Below are 15868 nucleotides of genomic sequence, written 5' to 3'. Positions count from 1 at the left end.
TCATCTCCGGTCTCCGTCTTTGTTCTTCTCCGTCGCTGGAGCAGTCCGTCTAGCTTCTACTTCGTCTCCGTTTATCCCGACCATTGTCTAGTCGCCGACCGAAACATTTGTTTTGTCTCACCATATCAACTTCGATGTATTTTGCATTCCAATATATCCTCCTAGCTTTCGATTTCAGATTTGAACAATGTTGAAAACTCTGGTCTTTTTTGTTGTACTGTTAAACCCTTCGAAACCCCTTCGATACCCATATATCTTCAATGGTTGCTTTTGTACTGTTATGATTTTAGTGGTGCAAAATTTAGGTGTGAATTATTGTATATATGGAGATATATCTTATAGTGAGTTTGATTTCAGTGATGCACGCGTTGGTGCAACTATTGAATGTCACCAGAATCATGGAGGCTGCTGGTTATAAAAAAAATAAAAAATAGAGGGGATGAGAGAAAAATAATTGCAGTAGAGAGAAAGAGAGAAAATAAAAAAGAGAAGAAAAGAAAGAAGAAAAACAAAGAAATAATGGGTTAACGGAAAATGAGAGAAGAAAAAAATAGAGATAGAGAGAGGGAACAAGAGAAAGAAATATAAAAAGTGAAAAATTAGTGAAGGAACATTGAGAATCATTTTGTATGTAGATGATGTCAGCAAAAATTAGAAAACATGAGAAGAAATCAATCATACCTTGTAGAAAGGGCTATGCATCCCAAAAACCCTTAAAAATTAAGGGGAGCGAGATTAGTAAAATTTGATTGGAAGCATTTTATTCCATACCATATATGGTAATAATGGAAAATAAGGAGAGGTCATGGGTATATATGCAGATACATGGTATTTGATTAGAATATACATGATTAGGACCATGCCACATGGAGGAAAGAGTTGAACTCTACTGTTTCGGCTCGGGTGGTCGGACAGGAACGACTAGAAAGAACTAGCTCGAAAGGAAGCTGTAGTTGGAAGCCTTCTAACCACAAATACAAATGACTAGCGATTAGGTGTACTTGTCCTTAACCACCCATGGTTCAGTACACCCACTCTCCCAGCTGCTTGTCAGACGATAACAGAATTCACGAACCTATATATAAGGGATTAGTACATTTTAGGGTACACATTTTAGGGTACACCTCTTAACCCTGAATTATTTTGTTGAAGAAACAATATTTTTAGTACAACGTGTAGGATGGAGATTCGAATTCACAATTTATTGGCCACGTACAACGTACCTTAGTTGAGTTATTCTCAAGTGGTTAGAATATTATACTTTAATTAATTAATTTATTTTTATTATCAAATAGTTCAGTGCAAGAAAGGCCCCCACACAATGGAGATCTTGTAGGCAAAACAATAGATAGGAGTGTGAAAGGAGAGACGAGGTTAAAGCCAACTTCTCCTCATTTTCAATTATTACGGTATATTCTAATCACATTTTTTTAATACAACATGTCGAGTTGGGTGGGAGAGCGAACTCACAATCTCTTAATTAGAGAATATTAATTATCGTTGAGCTATATTCTCGCTTTGGCTATTCTAATCACATTCATATTATAGTTTTTGAGTAAGTTATTTCTTTGATTTATTCCAAAATACACGACAAAAATTCTACCATTACTAATAATATTTTACCATTAAAAATAGTTAAGATAATAATAGACTACAGTACCATCAAAACTAGGCAAGTTTTACTCTGCTCAAATTTTTGATTGACCTAAAATAATAATCCAATCCAAATTGGCTTATACTCTACCTACAATATCTTTAAATACAAACCAGTATCTATTTAACAATTCATTCTCTGTTATCAAAACGAGCATAATTCAACAATAATTTAAATTATCTCCAACTAAAAAGTCGTGTGTTCATTCTATTATCTCCTGTTGTACTCGAGAGAGAAAAAAAATCACTCTCCCTTCGTTGAAAACCTTTTTTTTCCTCTCTCTCATGGGGGTGGACCCACACACATGACCAATTTCCAACGGCGCTTTATTGGTTTTTAGGCCACGCCATATGTACTATGAACTAGTTTTTTATTTTCACCAATCCCCTTATCCAAACCAAACATACTCTTCAGTTTCACTTTATTCCTCGAATCTTAAAATCTGCTCAAACCAAGCTTGCGTCTCCCCCTCTTGCTTCAACCCCTTTCTTCCATCCTAATAATATGTGTTATGTAACTTTAACCCAAAATGAAATAAAAAAATACTAATAAAATAAAGAATCGATAAAATAATATTCACGTGTATGTGAATAAATTTATTCAAATTTCACTTTTTTTCACACGTTAAAAATTCATCGATTATTTTGATCGAGTTGAAGGGACAAAAACTACACAAGTCCAAGTTAAAATATCGTATCAACATCCGTCAATATTTCAATATTCTTTTTCGAAGGAAGAAAAAATATTTCAATACTCATTTCTAACAATTCATAGACTAAATCATTTTCCATTTTATCCTTTGGGGTAATGGTTTACTTAAAATAAATTGTATTTATGTAGGATTTTAATAAATCATATGATTAGTACCCTATTGTATTCCTCTACTCTATTGCCTTTTAAATTGTAGAAATCAATATATACAGTGAAAGAAATTTAAGAGGTTATACGGTATAGGATATCAGTTGTAGAATTTTTGTCGTGGATTTCTTTTTGTTTTATTTTCTTGGAATCACACTGCATACCACGTTCTCTATAATTATTTGACGTTTAGTTGACTAACGAAAAAAATTACATAACCATTTTCTAAATAAGCTTTGCTAACATTGACAAATTATACTGATATTATATTAGGAAATTTTTTAACTAAAATTTTTATAAAATGAAAAATAAAAAGTTATTAGAATTTTAAAAAAGAAATAATAAGAAATAAAAAAATAGTTATTTATTAAAAAATATAAAACAATAAACAATAAATAAAAACTAGATTATTTGAATTTTCATGTTTCTTATTTTTTTATTCTTTAATCTTTTTTAGCATGTATATAAAAATTAATTGCGAAAAACAACGTATAGATTATCAATAAAATATAATAAAGCAACATTTAAATTTTAATTTATTAATTCAAATAATCTTCATTAATTTTGTTTGGGCTTTTCGCCACAACATTTCTATAAATATATAATTTATATATTAGATATGTTAGTTAAAAGTGATCAATTATAAACTATTGAAGTTTGAAGTTACAATTAAACTCTGGTTTACTAATTCAAAAATTTACATTAACAGTTCATTGATATGTCTGTAAAATCAAGATCTCGACATTTCTATTGATATCAACAAATTTCGAACCGAATTTATGGCTTTTCTGATGTTATTTTTAGGACCCTCAGATAATTTTTTTTTTTCCTAACGTTAGGAAAAACCCACTTATCCCAACATTTTAGGGACAACGTTGGGATAAATAAGCCCATTTTCTACGTTTTTCAAAAGACCTCAATTCTGAATATATTATCATATAAATGATTAAAGAACACATAAGGAGTAAAGGGAGAAACCAATGATTATTTGCATGGCAGTCAAGCATTTGGTCATCTCGACAAAACCACAATTCCTGTGCAAAAGATACAAATCTCGGGTTATGTATTAAAAATAATAATAATAAACATTCCTCTAAAAAATAATATATATAAATAAATAAATCATGACATCTCCCATTAAATTCCATGTACTAGTGTCCAACCCCATCCCCATGTTACCCACATTTTTTTAATGTTGTCCTCTCTAATTTCTTACCTAGGTCACTTACCATATTTTATTTAAACTAACTTTACCTTTTCTTTTATAACAAATAATAATATTATATATATATTTTTAAAAAGCAATCTTATTATTTCATAGAAAATACTTACCTCCTCATCGTTGAGAGGAACCTACAAAATATTTGACAACTCATTATTTTTTAGAAAAAGTTTATGTTTTTACATTTTTCTATGTTAGTTTTGTCAAACACTTAAAGGGTGATGAGACGAGTATTTTCTTTGTTTCATTTATATATCTAAACTAGGAGTGTTAAAAAATTTGATAGTTCGAAGAAATGGTAAACTCAATCAACCTATATGATTTTGGTTGAGTTTAAATAAATAAAAATTCTATAAAATTGGTTGGTTCAAGGGTTTACCTAAAATATGTTTGAGTTGAATTCAACCAACCTCGAGATATTTTTAATTGTAAAACTATTTCTTTTACTCAACATAAACAAATTATATATAATTCTATTCATTTTAATTTTATTTCATTAGATAATTTTTATGGATTATTTTTTCTAAAATAGCTTTTGAAAACAACGGTTTAAAGTTTTTTGGTGTACCTTTTCACTATATAAATAAACATGACTTTACGGATTTCGACTCAATATTAGACAACATATAAATAAATGTTTATGATACATATCATTTACTTTTTTTTTTGTTATAAAATGCTTTAAATAAGTGACCCAAATCAACCTAACTAAAATATTTCAGGTTAAGTTGAGTTGTGTTTATTATTTAATAAGGACGGTCTGGGTTGAATAAATTTAGAATTCTAACAATTGAGTTGGGTGTAAAAAGTATCTTAAATCAATCCAAGCTAACCCATGCAAAACCCCTCATATCCCAGCAATAACGGTTTAAATGGGCAAGGAGTGATTTCAAATTTCATAATTTTAAATGATGAAAATGATTTCAAATTTCTAAATGGATTGATTCTAAATCATTCAAATTAACTTTTTTTTGTTTAAATGTTCCTGAGAAATGAAAAGAAAATATTTTTATTATTATACCCTTAATATTTTGTAGGATATTATATTATTAATAATGTAATATTGTAATATCAAGCAGTAATTTCAATCATGGAAAAAAAATTTAATCAAATCAGTTTTAATTTATTAAAACGTGCAAATACCATCTTTATTTTAAAAAATAAACTAAAAAACACATAAATAGATGAAGATCCCTCCTTACCTGAATTCATTTACATTGCAGTAAAGATTTTTTTTTCTTTTTTTCTTTTATCAGAGTATTTTACGATATGCAGTACTAATAAAACAAATGCAAAAAGAGAAAATAAGAAAAATCTATCGAAAGAACATAAATAATTAAAGATCCAAACAATATTGAACTAGAAGAAAAATTAAATACACAAAAAAACAAAATAGAAAACCAAACTGTAAGAGAATTAGATGATATCTTTATTAGAATAAACAAAACTATAGAAGACATAATGCAAAAATTGAAACTAACCTTCAGTACGTTTGCTTGATGCTCTGCGTAGGTAGGGTGATAAGTGTAAAATTTAAAAGTTAAATATCTATTTTTTTTCTTCTAAAAATAGAGCAAAATAATGATTTGTTAGGTTTAAAATTAAAATCCTCACCAATCCTAAAAATAATTGGAAAAAAAATGGGATTTAAAGTGATTTAGTATTTCAAATTCTTTTTCTATCTTCTTAACTTGTTTTATTTAACCAAATATAGAAAATTATTTCAAAATCCTTCAAAATCAGAGTTTGGAAACACGAGGTTAAACTGGTTCATTATGACTTACTTTTATCATGCCTTCTAAATGTAATAATTTGTTCTAATTATTCTTGGTTTCGTGACTCATCTTTTAGTGTTCTCCAGAAAAAGAAGAGAAAAAGAAAAAAAAAAAGACTCATCTTTTAAGTAATTTAATACTTAAATATCGACTTTATGACACACAGAAATAAGGGAGCGGGGCATCTAGCCCTAATCTTGGAATTACAATACAGTTCAAACAAAATGGTTACACACTTTACCCTCCACCCGCCGACAGTGAAAACACAATCAAAGGTTAAATTGAGGGTTAAATATGTACATATTTCAAAATTTCTGACTACTGGGTGTGGTGTGTTGTGTTGTGTTATACAATGGGAAGAAATGACGACGCAACTTTGAGTAGTACTTACAGAGGCGTTAGAAAGAGGACATGGGGGAAATGGGCGGCGGAAATCCGAGACCCGACCAAGAAGGCGCAGATATGGCTCGGCAGCTTCGACACGCCGGAGATGGCTGCGGTGGCCTACGACGTCGCCGCCTACTTCTTCCGAGGCCGCCATGCTCGCCTCAACTTCCCGCATCTTGTCGACCTCAACCGCCTACCGTCCCCTCGCAGCTCCAGTGTGGAACACATTCGCGAGGCGGTGCGCGAAGCCCTCCAGGCAATGTGGCCGACATCGCCGGGCAGTGAAGCTTCTTCGATCGCTCCGCTCACCGTCTCACTGTCGCAGCAAGAAATCGAAGCTATGAGGCAGTATCCTATGTACTCACCTGATGTGCAAATGCCAGAGTTTGGCCAAGAGGAGCAGTACTTCTAGATCACTGTCAAGAGGTAAGTAACCCTATTCAATCCTTTCCGTGTATATTCATTTTAAGACTTTCCTTATCTATCTAGTTACATCTTTTTATCTTCTGAATCTGCACCAACAGCAGAAGAATATGGTTCTGCATTGGTGAAGAATAATATGTACCTCGGTTTTGAAATGCCCTTCTCCCGGTAAGAAATTTGTAGGCTGCAAATGGGTGTTCGAGATGGAACGCAACAGTACTGCTGAATTGGTCTCTTGTTACAAGAAACACACCTTAAATTAGTTGTTATAAGGGTTCTCTACAAAGAATTCAATCATTCCGTTGACATCATCTATGAATATAGAAGCTCAAATTCAATATTTGTTTCAATTAATTAATATATAATTAAGATCAGGAAGAACAAATCTAAGTGATGTTTTAGTAGAATAGCCAGCACGAGACAGCTGAATAAGTTAAAAATATATATGATAGAAAAGGAGTTATAGCAAATCCGACTGTCCCCTGCACGAGTAGGAATGAACTCATCGATTAAATCAGACATTGCCTTAGCCTCCAAGTGGTCAAGAATCTCCTCATCCGTTGGATCAAATTTCACTCATTATGAATCCCACCCTTCAAAATTGATCCCCCATTAATAATAATAATAACAGTACACTACAAAATTCAAGGCCTTTTAGAAGATTTTGGGCGACGAAATACTTCATTCTTGTTGTTTGGTCGTACCTTGTTCATATGGTATTTTTCTGAGCTTCTTTCTAGTTTGGATTTTGATCCATTAGGATCAGTTGTAGCAACAATTAGGACCCGGTTGAATGTTTTGAATACATCAAATTGAGAATTTTTTAAATCGCTGAAACATTCTAGGTCAATATATAGTATTGTATGTTAAAATCTTTATGATTTTGAAGGCTGTCTTTTGGTGTTGGTGTTTTCTTGTTCTTTTAGTTTAGCACTTGGTGTTGGTCTTTGAAGATAACATTGATGTATGTGCAACCTTGAATTTTTGAAAGGAGTTGTGAACTGAAAGTGAAATTAGAAAGTGAAAGTTGTTTTAGTGATGGGAAAGCAACAATCTTTCTCATTTCTCTCTTTTTATTTCCTTGCTTTATCCTTCTGACATATAACTCCCCATCTTCTCTCAATCTTCCCATCTCTCTCTCTCTCTCTCTCCCTTTTTCTTTCATAGAAGATCATTGTTGAAGCTGGCTGCTAGCTTTTTGCCTAGAACACCCCAGATCCATTTCTGTGTTCCTCCTATCATAATTGTAGGATTGGAGCCTACAAGGATATATTTATTTATAGACTTTTTCTTTTATCTGTTTTGGAAGAGAAGTGTGGGGTGGAAAATTGACCAAGACCCAAAAAGTTTTTGGGTTTGAAAAACTGACCTAATATTTGAAGACATATTATGAAAATCATTCTAACATATGTCTATGTGCCCGATGGTAAGGATCTCATATTAAAAAGATAAGGAACTAACAAGGATTTATAATAGACATGAGTTATTCCTCTTCTTGCCAATTTATTTTAAGATGAAACCTCACCATTATTAATATGGTATCAGAGTCCAAAAAGCTCAAATGAACATCCAGGGAGTGATCGTCATTTGTTTATGTATTTTTTAGTTTATTTTTTTAATAATATAATATCAAATTAATAAACACAACTCAACCTAACCATGAAATATTTTAGTTTAGGTTAATTCTAGTTAGTCGGGTCACTTATTTGAAGTATTTTATAACAAAGAAAAAGAAGTAAATGATAATATTTTAAACATTTATTTATACGTTGTCTAATATTTAATCAAAATTCATAAGTTGGTTTTTATTTATATAGTGAAAAGATACACCCAAAAACTTTGTTTTTAAAAGTCGTTTTAGAAAAATAATTCATAAAAATTATCTAATGAAATAAAATTAAAATAAATAAAATAATATATAATTTTTATTTTGAGTAAAATAAATAGTTTTACAATTAAAAATAACTTCACGTTGGTTCAATCCAACCCAAATATATTGTAGCTAAACCCGACTCGAACCAACTAATTTCGTAGAGTTTTCATTTATTTGAATCCAACCAAATTCCAATGGGTTGGATTGTTCGGATTATCAACTTCTTCAACCCCTAGTTTAGATAAATGAAATAATAAGATTCTTGTTCGAAAAAAGATGATAATGTTATTATTGGTTGTGAAAAATAAAATTTGTTTAAATAAAACATTGATTAGAAAGGACAACATTTAAAAGTGGACGATAATGGCGGGTAACATGAGATGAATAGTACATGGAATTTAATGGATGAATTCGAGTTTTTTTTTTTTTTTTTTTTTTCCTTTTTCTTCTTTTTCTTCTTAAGTACAGATTCCGAGATGACCAAATGCTTGACTACTATGCACATAATCATTGGTCTCAGCTCTCTTTACTCATTATGTGTTGTTTAATCATTTATACGATAATATATTGATAATTTTTTTTTTGATCGAGATAATTTATTGAGAATTGAGATTATTATGTGTTGTTTTTCCCGATCACTTTTCATATACATACTAAAAAAAATTAAAAATAAAAAACTAAGAAACATAAAATTTCAAATTTAGGTTCTATTTATTGTTTATTGTTTTCTCTTTTTTAATAAATAATTATTTTTTATTATTTGTTAAAAATAAAATAAAATAAAATTATGGTTGGTAACTATTTCTTATTTTTTATTTTTCTAAAAATTTCAATTAAAAAATTTTATAATATAATTTGTCAAAGTTAGCAAGCTTATCCAGTAAATAATTGTGTAATTTTTCTTCGCTAGTCAACTAAACGTCTTGGTATGTGGTGTGATTCCAAAAAAAAAAAAAAAAGTTTAAAGGAAAAATAAAAAAGAAATCCACGACAAAAATTCTACAATTAATATCCTATACCATATAATCTCTTAAAATTTTCACCGTATATGTTGATTTCTACCATTTAAAAGGTATTGGAATAGAGAAATACAATAGGGTACTAATCTTATATGATTTATTAAAATCCTACACAAATACTATATATTTTAAGTAAACCATTATCCACAAAAATAAAATGGAAACTTAAATAATATTAAAGTTTCCGATTCAAATTGATAAAATTAGTAGTTTGAATTTAAAATGAGTTAAACTGAATGCCCTTTCTTTTCATGTTCTTAAAACTATGTATACCCTACCATTCATTTTTATTTTATGAACAATATTTGACTAGCTTTTTCTCATAATAAGTTTATAGAGAAAATGATTTAGTCTACGAATTATTTGAAATGAATATTGAAAGTTTTTGTTTTTCTATCAAAAAAGAATACTGAAATGTTAACGTATGCTAATATGATATTTTAATTGTTGGATTTTTAATGTGTTAAAAAGGTAAAATTTGAAGAAATATATTTACATATACGTTGTAAATATTATTTTTATTAATTCTTTATTTCATTAGTCTTTTTTATTTCTTCATTTTTTTAACTTTTATATGCATTAAAGTTACGTGTGTTCATATATGTTTAAGTTGAAATTATATTTAAATTGAGCAGTTTTTTTCTTAAAGTTGAAGTAATTAATTCATTGGTAAGAAGTTTCATGTTTGTGCAACTATTACGAGAATGATTTCTTCTGTATCTTGTTTATGTTGAGAGCAAGGTTCAAAATATCGATGTCGATAGAAATGTCGAGGTTTCAATTTTACGAACATGTCGATGGATCACATGTCGATGTCGACGGATATTTGGGAAAAAATCATGGAAATTGTGAAAAATAATAAAAATTATTTTAATTATTAAATAATACTGTAATGTTAGCTTAATTAAGCTACAATTGATCACTTTTAACCATCATATGTAAAAATATGGATAACTTACTTATGAAAATGTCATAGAAATGTCGGAATAAGATAATCAAAATACTTTGAATTAGTAAATTGAATTTAATGTTTTTTATTGATAATTAATAATTTATAACCAAATCTAATGTTTTACATAATTGAACAAGATATGAAATATTGATATACACACACATGTACGTATGATGATTATATTTAATGGAATTATGAATTTGAAAATTTTGTAATTAAATTTGAAAAAAGGAGTCGAAAGAAGAAATTTAATGGAATAAAAATATTTAATAGTTAAAATTGAAATAAATAAATAAATTTAAATAATATTAATATTAGAATTAGAAATAGAAAAGAAAAGAAGAAAAAAGAAAATGAAAAGGAAATCATAGTATTAATATTAGAAATAGAAAAAAAAAGGGGGGTTGCCATTTGTAAGGCAGTCAAGGTCTTTTCAACTTTAAAAGGAAAGAACGAAAAGGAAAAAGAAAAAGAAGCAAAAGCAAATGAGATTTTGGGGAAAGTAAATTAAAGGGTCTTTTGACTTACAAAATAGAAAAAATTAAGTTAAATTTTCGGGAATCGGCACGTGGCATCTCCAACTAATAGGAGAAGTGAGATGAAGAGAATAAATGAAAAATTGAAGAGGAAGAAAAAAAAAAACAATAAGAGACCGTTACGTTGGAAGTTGGTCATGTGTGGGTCCCACCAGAATTTTTGTCTGGTGGAATATATATATATTTTGAAATTAATCAATAAATAAATGGCTCGTATCTATTCTTTTGCCTACGCGACGATCTCCATGTGAAGGTCATTATGTGGGGCCCTTTTCTTCCAAAATCTCCGCTAACAAAATCTAAAGTATCATTTCTAGGGTGTTCACGGGTTGGGTTGGATTTGATCGGTTTAAAAGAATTTTTTGGACCAATCCAAAAATTCGAGTTGGTTAATTTGTGGACTCGATCAAACCGAAATTATTGACCAACCCAACTCAACCCTACCCTACAATTTTTGGGTTGGGTCATCGATTCCAACAAGAGAGAGCTATTATGCGAACAGAACGGTTAAATGCTTAAAATTCCTAATTGAATCAAATTTCGTAAATTACTTAAATTCCTTGCTGCGAATGGGGCAAGATCCGCGAAGAAACTAAAGACTACATTTTTCAGAAGAAATTGAAGTTTACCTTTTTCATCTTTTGTTGCCTTGCTTCTCCGTCATTCTTCAGTTCATAACTTCCTTGGATTGTGACCATTGATTATTGGATTTCGTTGGTAGATTATGACGTTCGACGAAAAGAGAAGCAAAGGGACAGAGGAAAGGAGATGAGTGAGATTGAGGGAGATGAAAGAAGAGTGGAGGGAGATGGGAGAAGACCAGAGAAGGGGGAGCGAGATGATGGAGATTGAGGGAGGTGAGAGAAGACGAAGGAGGAGGGTTAGAGCTAGAAAAACCTTAATTTTTCATTTATTACAGGGTTCGATTCGGTTCGGGGTGAACTGACCAAAAATTAGTCCAACCCACGAACTGAACTGAATTTTTGGTTCTCAGAAAATTAAACCCAACCCAAACCGAAAGATTTCATAACCCAACCCAACCCGATTTGGATTGGGTTGTCCGCCCCTAATCATTGAGAACTTTTAATGCAAAAAGGTTGAAAGATAAAATCAATATCCCATTTTTTAAGCTTCAACAATAGGATATATATATACAGTGAGTGTGGAGACAATAACAAACTATAACAGACTAATAACAAATATAACAATATAACAAATAAATATAATTTATCAACGGAAGCATTTACTGTAATAATAGATTGTAAATTCGAATATTTATCTCACACAATGTATTTAAAGATATTGTTTCTTCAACAAAATGATTTGTAGTCAAGCTGATTGGAGGTCTAGACGACATCTCGGGATGGGATACCTGTATAAAAAGAGCAGACACTCCAATACTCAAATCAATTCTAGATATGAAATAATCACATCAACTTATCATTCTTAACTCGTTATATGTACATAATTTTTTGTTAGAAAACAAATAGTTTTTTTTTCCTTATTTAATCTAAGCGTTAATGGGGTCTAAAACATTTTAATTGAAAGCTTATCTAAGACCCTGTTTACCTACCAAAAATCATAATGGAAATGAATCGGATCAAATCAATCAGAATGGAAATGTTATTTCTTTGACGTTGTTTACAAGAAATTTTATAGAATCAGAATCAGAACTCATTTGATGTTATTTATTAAAACTGTCAGAAATCGGAATCGGAATCGGAATCCGAATCAGATATATTACAATTATTGGTATATCCCTGACTTCTTTCTAGCTAATCACAAATACATTGTGGTGCTAATTTTTTTAATTACGATAATAATTTATTTTTAATTTATTTTATTAATAATATTGATAGTAAATATTTTTTAAATAATTTATTTAATATTAATAAATAATAAATAATTAAAATTAATTTACATCCATTAAAATACTATTTTATTAGAACCGTCATCATTTAATATAAAATATTATTAAATTTATTATAATAATATTTAATAATAATGTTATTAAATTTTATGATTATAATAATTAATAATAATGAACTATATTTAAAAAAAAATATGATATTAATTAATAATAACAAAATTAAATTAAAAATTAAATATCAAATATTTTATAATAATATCACATCAACCAATAAAAGTGATATAAATTTTTACTAAAAGAAAAATTATTAGTAGTATAAATAAAAAAAAAAAGTATAAAACAATTGAATAAAAAGTTATGGGTATCATTAATCGGGGAGAAAAAGGTAAAAATAGAAAAGTTATTTCAATAAATGTGTGGGACCCAGAAAATAAGGGATGAGAATGAGTTTGATGAACGTGTAGGAGAGAAATGAGATTGTTCCCCTAAGGGAATGGAAATGAAAAAAGTGGGTGAGTCCCACTATTTGATTCATATTCCAACAATTTGGTAAACACCATCAAATGGAATAAAAAAAAATGATTGTCATTTCTTCCTTCTCATTATGTTGAAGTAAACCTGTTCTAAAAGTAATTAATTTTGATAAGTTAGGGAGGGAGTGGCTTTGGGTTAGACCAGTTAAAGCCACCAGATATATAGTACATAGACATAACATAACTTTGAGATTAAAAATTAAATACAATAATAAATGTGAATAATAATATTTAGGTGATTAAACCTATTGAATTTTCTCATAACCATATTATGTTCAGAAATATCCTAATTCTTGTCTATGTTTGAATGTTTCGTTTTTCATTTTAACTTTGTGTTTAAGGTCTGTGCATAAAACAAGTTCTTCACTATTAATGAAATTAATTATTTCACCATAGGTTATGGTTTCAAATGGAATAGTTCCTTGATAGGTTTGCTAATAGTTTTGACGTACTTTTCGGTAAATAATTTTGGTAATCTCGAAAGGAATTTTTCTTTCCAATAAGGGTGATTACAGTCCGTTCGTGTAAAAACCTTATTAAGGAAAATATCTTTATACGATGAGAAATATAGAAGTTTTGGGCAAGTAAGATTTGTAATAATTTCAAAAGTCATTTCCTAAAATCTAACTGGTCCACCTTTAAAACTTGTGATTGTATATCGATGTTGCAACAACTTCTTGAGTTTGACTTATGTGATAACCATCTTACTCAACCTTTGATGGCGGTTAATATTCTTACTTTGTCCTCTTGGAATACATAGTTATCTCATTATCCTTTGAGTTGTCCCATAAATCCACAAGCTAAAATCTTAGCAATTTAATGGCCAGTATTCAAGGGCTGCTAGGGTCATTTATGTTCCATTCACGTTGCGTCTTTCTTTATATGCATAAAAAAAAAGGGTATGGGACAATTATTTTTTTAGTTTTGCACAATATTTAAAATGTCGCTCGACACGTCGAGCAACATATCATCGTGTCAAGATCTTAACATCGACACATGGGGTGAAAATTGTTTTCCCCCCTATCAAGGATATATAAAATATCATCAAAATATCACAAAATTATCAACGTTTCAACGACATTTCATAGTTAAAAAATAAATAAGTGAATAAATTGGGCTCATTAACATGAGCTCAACCCATCCACAATTCAGAAGTTGATGAGTACATTAGTGAGGAGATGGGGTTTTATAGGAGGCAATTTCATAGATGTGGGATTGTGAAGGAGGCCTCCCCTTTTTACATTTTTCTTTTAAATGTATTTACTTTCTTTTTTTATGGGACCATGCAAACACATCCCAGCTTGGTGCAAATGTTCACTTGCTTTTCTAGGATGAGCAAGGGGACAAGCTCCAACTCCTCGGTAGGCGTAGCTACTTCTCACTGGCCAACTTTGGGTAGTACGTCCTCGGAAGGTGGAGAAACCGTACTGGAAAGAGTTTATTCCTCTTCCAAGGCACAAACTGTCGATCCCTTGAGTGCAGAGGTATAACATTCTCGAGATGTTTTCTGCTCTCTTCGGACCATGCCGACTCTGTTAACAATTGAGTACTTCATGACTTGATGCAGAGTTGACGGAACAGCCCGAAGTGAATGGATGATAGGTCGTCTGAAGATGGCATTGTAAGCTGATCTGCCATCAATCACCACTATCTCGGCCATCTGAGTGACTTGGGTGTCACCTTGGTCGATTGTGATAGGAATGTCGATACAACCTTTAGGGGTAACAGACTCCCCAGCAAATTCATCTAAGGGCGTTGGACTTTTCTTCAGCTGTACTCTAGTCCATCCCAATGCTAAGTAAGTGGTAAGGGACATGATGTTGGCAGAAACGCCTTCATCGACTAGGACCCTTCTGGCTTGTACATGGCCAATTAGCGACGAGATCACCAAAGCATCATTGTGGGGCAAATGGACCTCCTCCAGGTCGGACTTTGAGAAGGAGATGAGGCAGATCGACCTCTGCTCCTGAATGGCACAGACTTCACGCTGAGCTTCCCTAGTAAGCTTCTTCCTCTTATTTCTGTATTTGCCCCTACTTGGGCCTCTGAAGATAGTGTTGATGACCGCAAGTCGGTCATCCCTTCGAGGTGGCATCCTTGAGTGCTTCCTCTCTTCTTTTTTTTTTCTGTCGAGCCCGAGCCCAGCTTGCCAACATTTTTCAAGAAGTAGCCATCTTGAATTAAGTCTTTAATCTGGCGCTTCAACTCCCAGCAACTCGAGGTGTCATGGTCGTGGTCACGGTGAAAACGGCATTACCTGTCCATTTTACGTTTCTCTGGATCTCCTCTGAGCTTGTCAGGTCGCTTAAGGAGCTTCTCTAATCCATTCTCCTCGATATTTGTGAGAATCTCGGAGATCAGAATGGTGGTTGGGGTGTACTTCTCATAGGGCCCCCTTCGGTTGGAGTCTGAGTCGGATCTTCTGTAGTCAAATCGGCCCTAGGAGGGTTGAGAAGACGATCCCTTGTCCTTAGACTTGGAATCAGACTTCCCCTTGTCTTGATCTACTGACTTTTTCTGGTCAGACCTTTTATCTGTCCGGCCTAGTTTGGTTCTGAGCAACTCTTGCCCATCTATAACCTTCTTGGCCTTTTGTAAGACCTCAACAAAGGTTGATGGCCCTTCCTCGCCCAGTTTGACTGTCAGAGTTTCATCGGCCAGACCGGTGAGGAAGTAGCACATGGTCGAATCGTCGGAGCAATGCGCAACTTTGAATTGCTCCTCTTAGAAGTGGGTCACGTATTCTCTCAACGTCTTGCCCTCTTT

At 31.4% G+C, this 15868-nt stretch overlaps 1 protein-coding gene and 1 pseudogene across 1 annotated transcript; one reads left to right on the top strand and one right to left on the bottom strand.

Moving 5' to 3' along the window:
* The first annotated feature begins 5861 nt into the window (after nucleotides 1-5861).
* LOC111012074 (ethylene-responsive transcription factor ERF021 pseudogene) lies at nucleotides 5862-6308 on the top strand (annotated as a pseudogene).
* Nucleotides 6309-14540: 8232 nt separating this feature from the next.
* Nucleotides 14541-15197, bottom strand: LOC111012073 (uncharacterized). The gene has a single exon (XM_022286096.1). It carries the CDS (start codon nucleotides 15195-15197, stop codon nucleotides 14541-14543), a length of 657 nt encoding a protein of 218 aa, XP_022141788.1.
* Between the last annotated feature and the right edge of the window lie 671 nt (nucleotides 15198-15868).

This window comes from Momordica charantia, assembly GCF_013281855.1.
Source record: "Momordica charantia cultivar OHB3-1 chromosome 11 unlocalized genomic scaffold, Mcharantia_2.0 BLBB01000011.1, whole genome shotgun sequence".
NCBI classification, from domain to species: Eukaryota; Viridiplantae; Streptophyta; class Magnoliopsida; order Cucurbitales; family Cucurbitaceae; genus Momordica; species Momordica charantia.
This window is presented reverse-complemented; position numbering and strand designations above follow the sequence as displayed.

Excerpts from the sequence above, each read along its gene's own strand:
- LOC111012073 (XM_022286096.1), bottom strand. The coding sequence starts at position 15,197 with ATGCCACCTCGAAGGGATGACCGACTTGCGGTCATCAACACTATCTTC.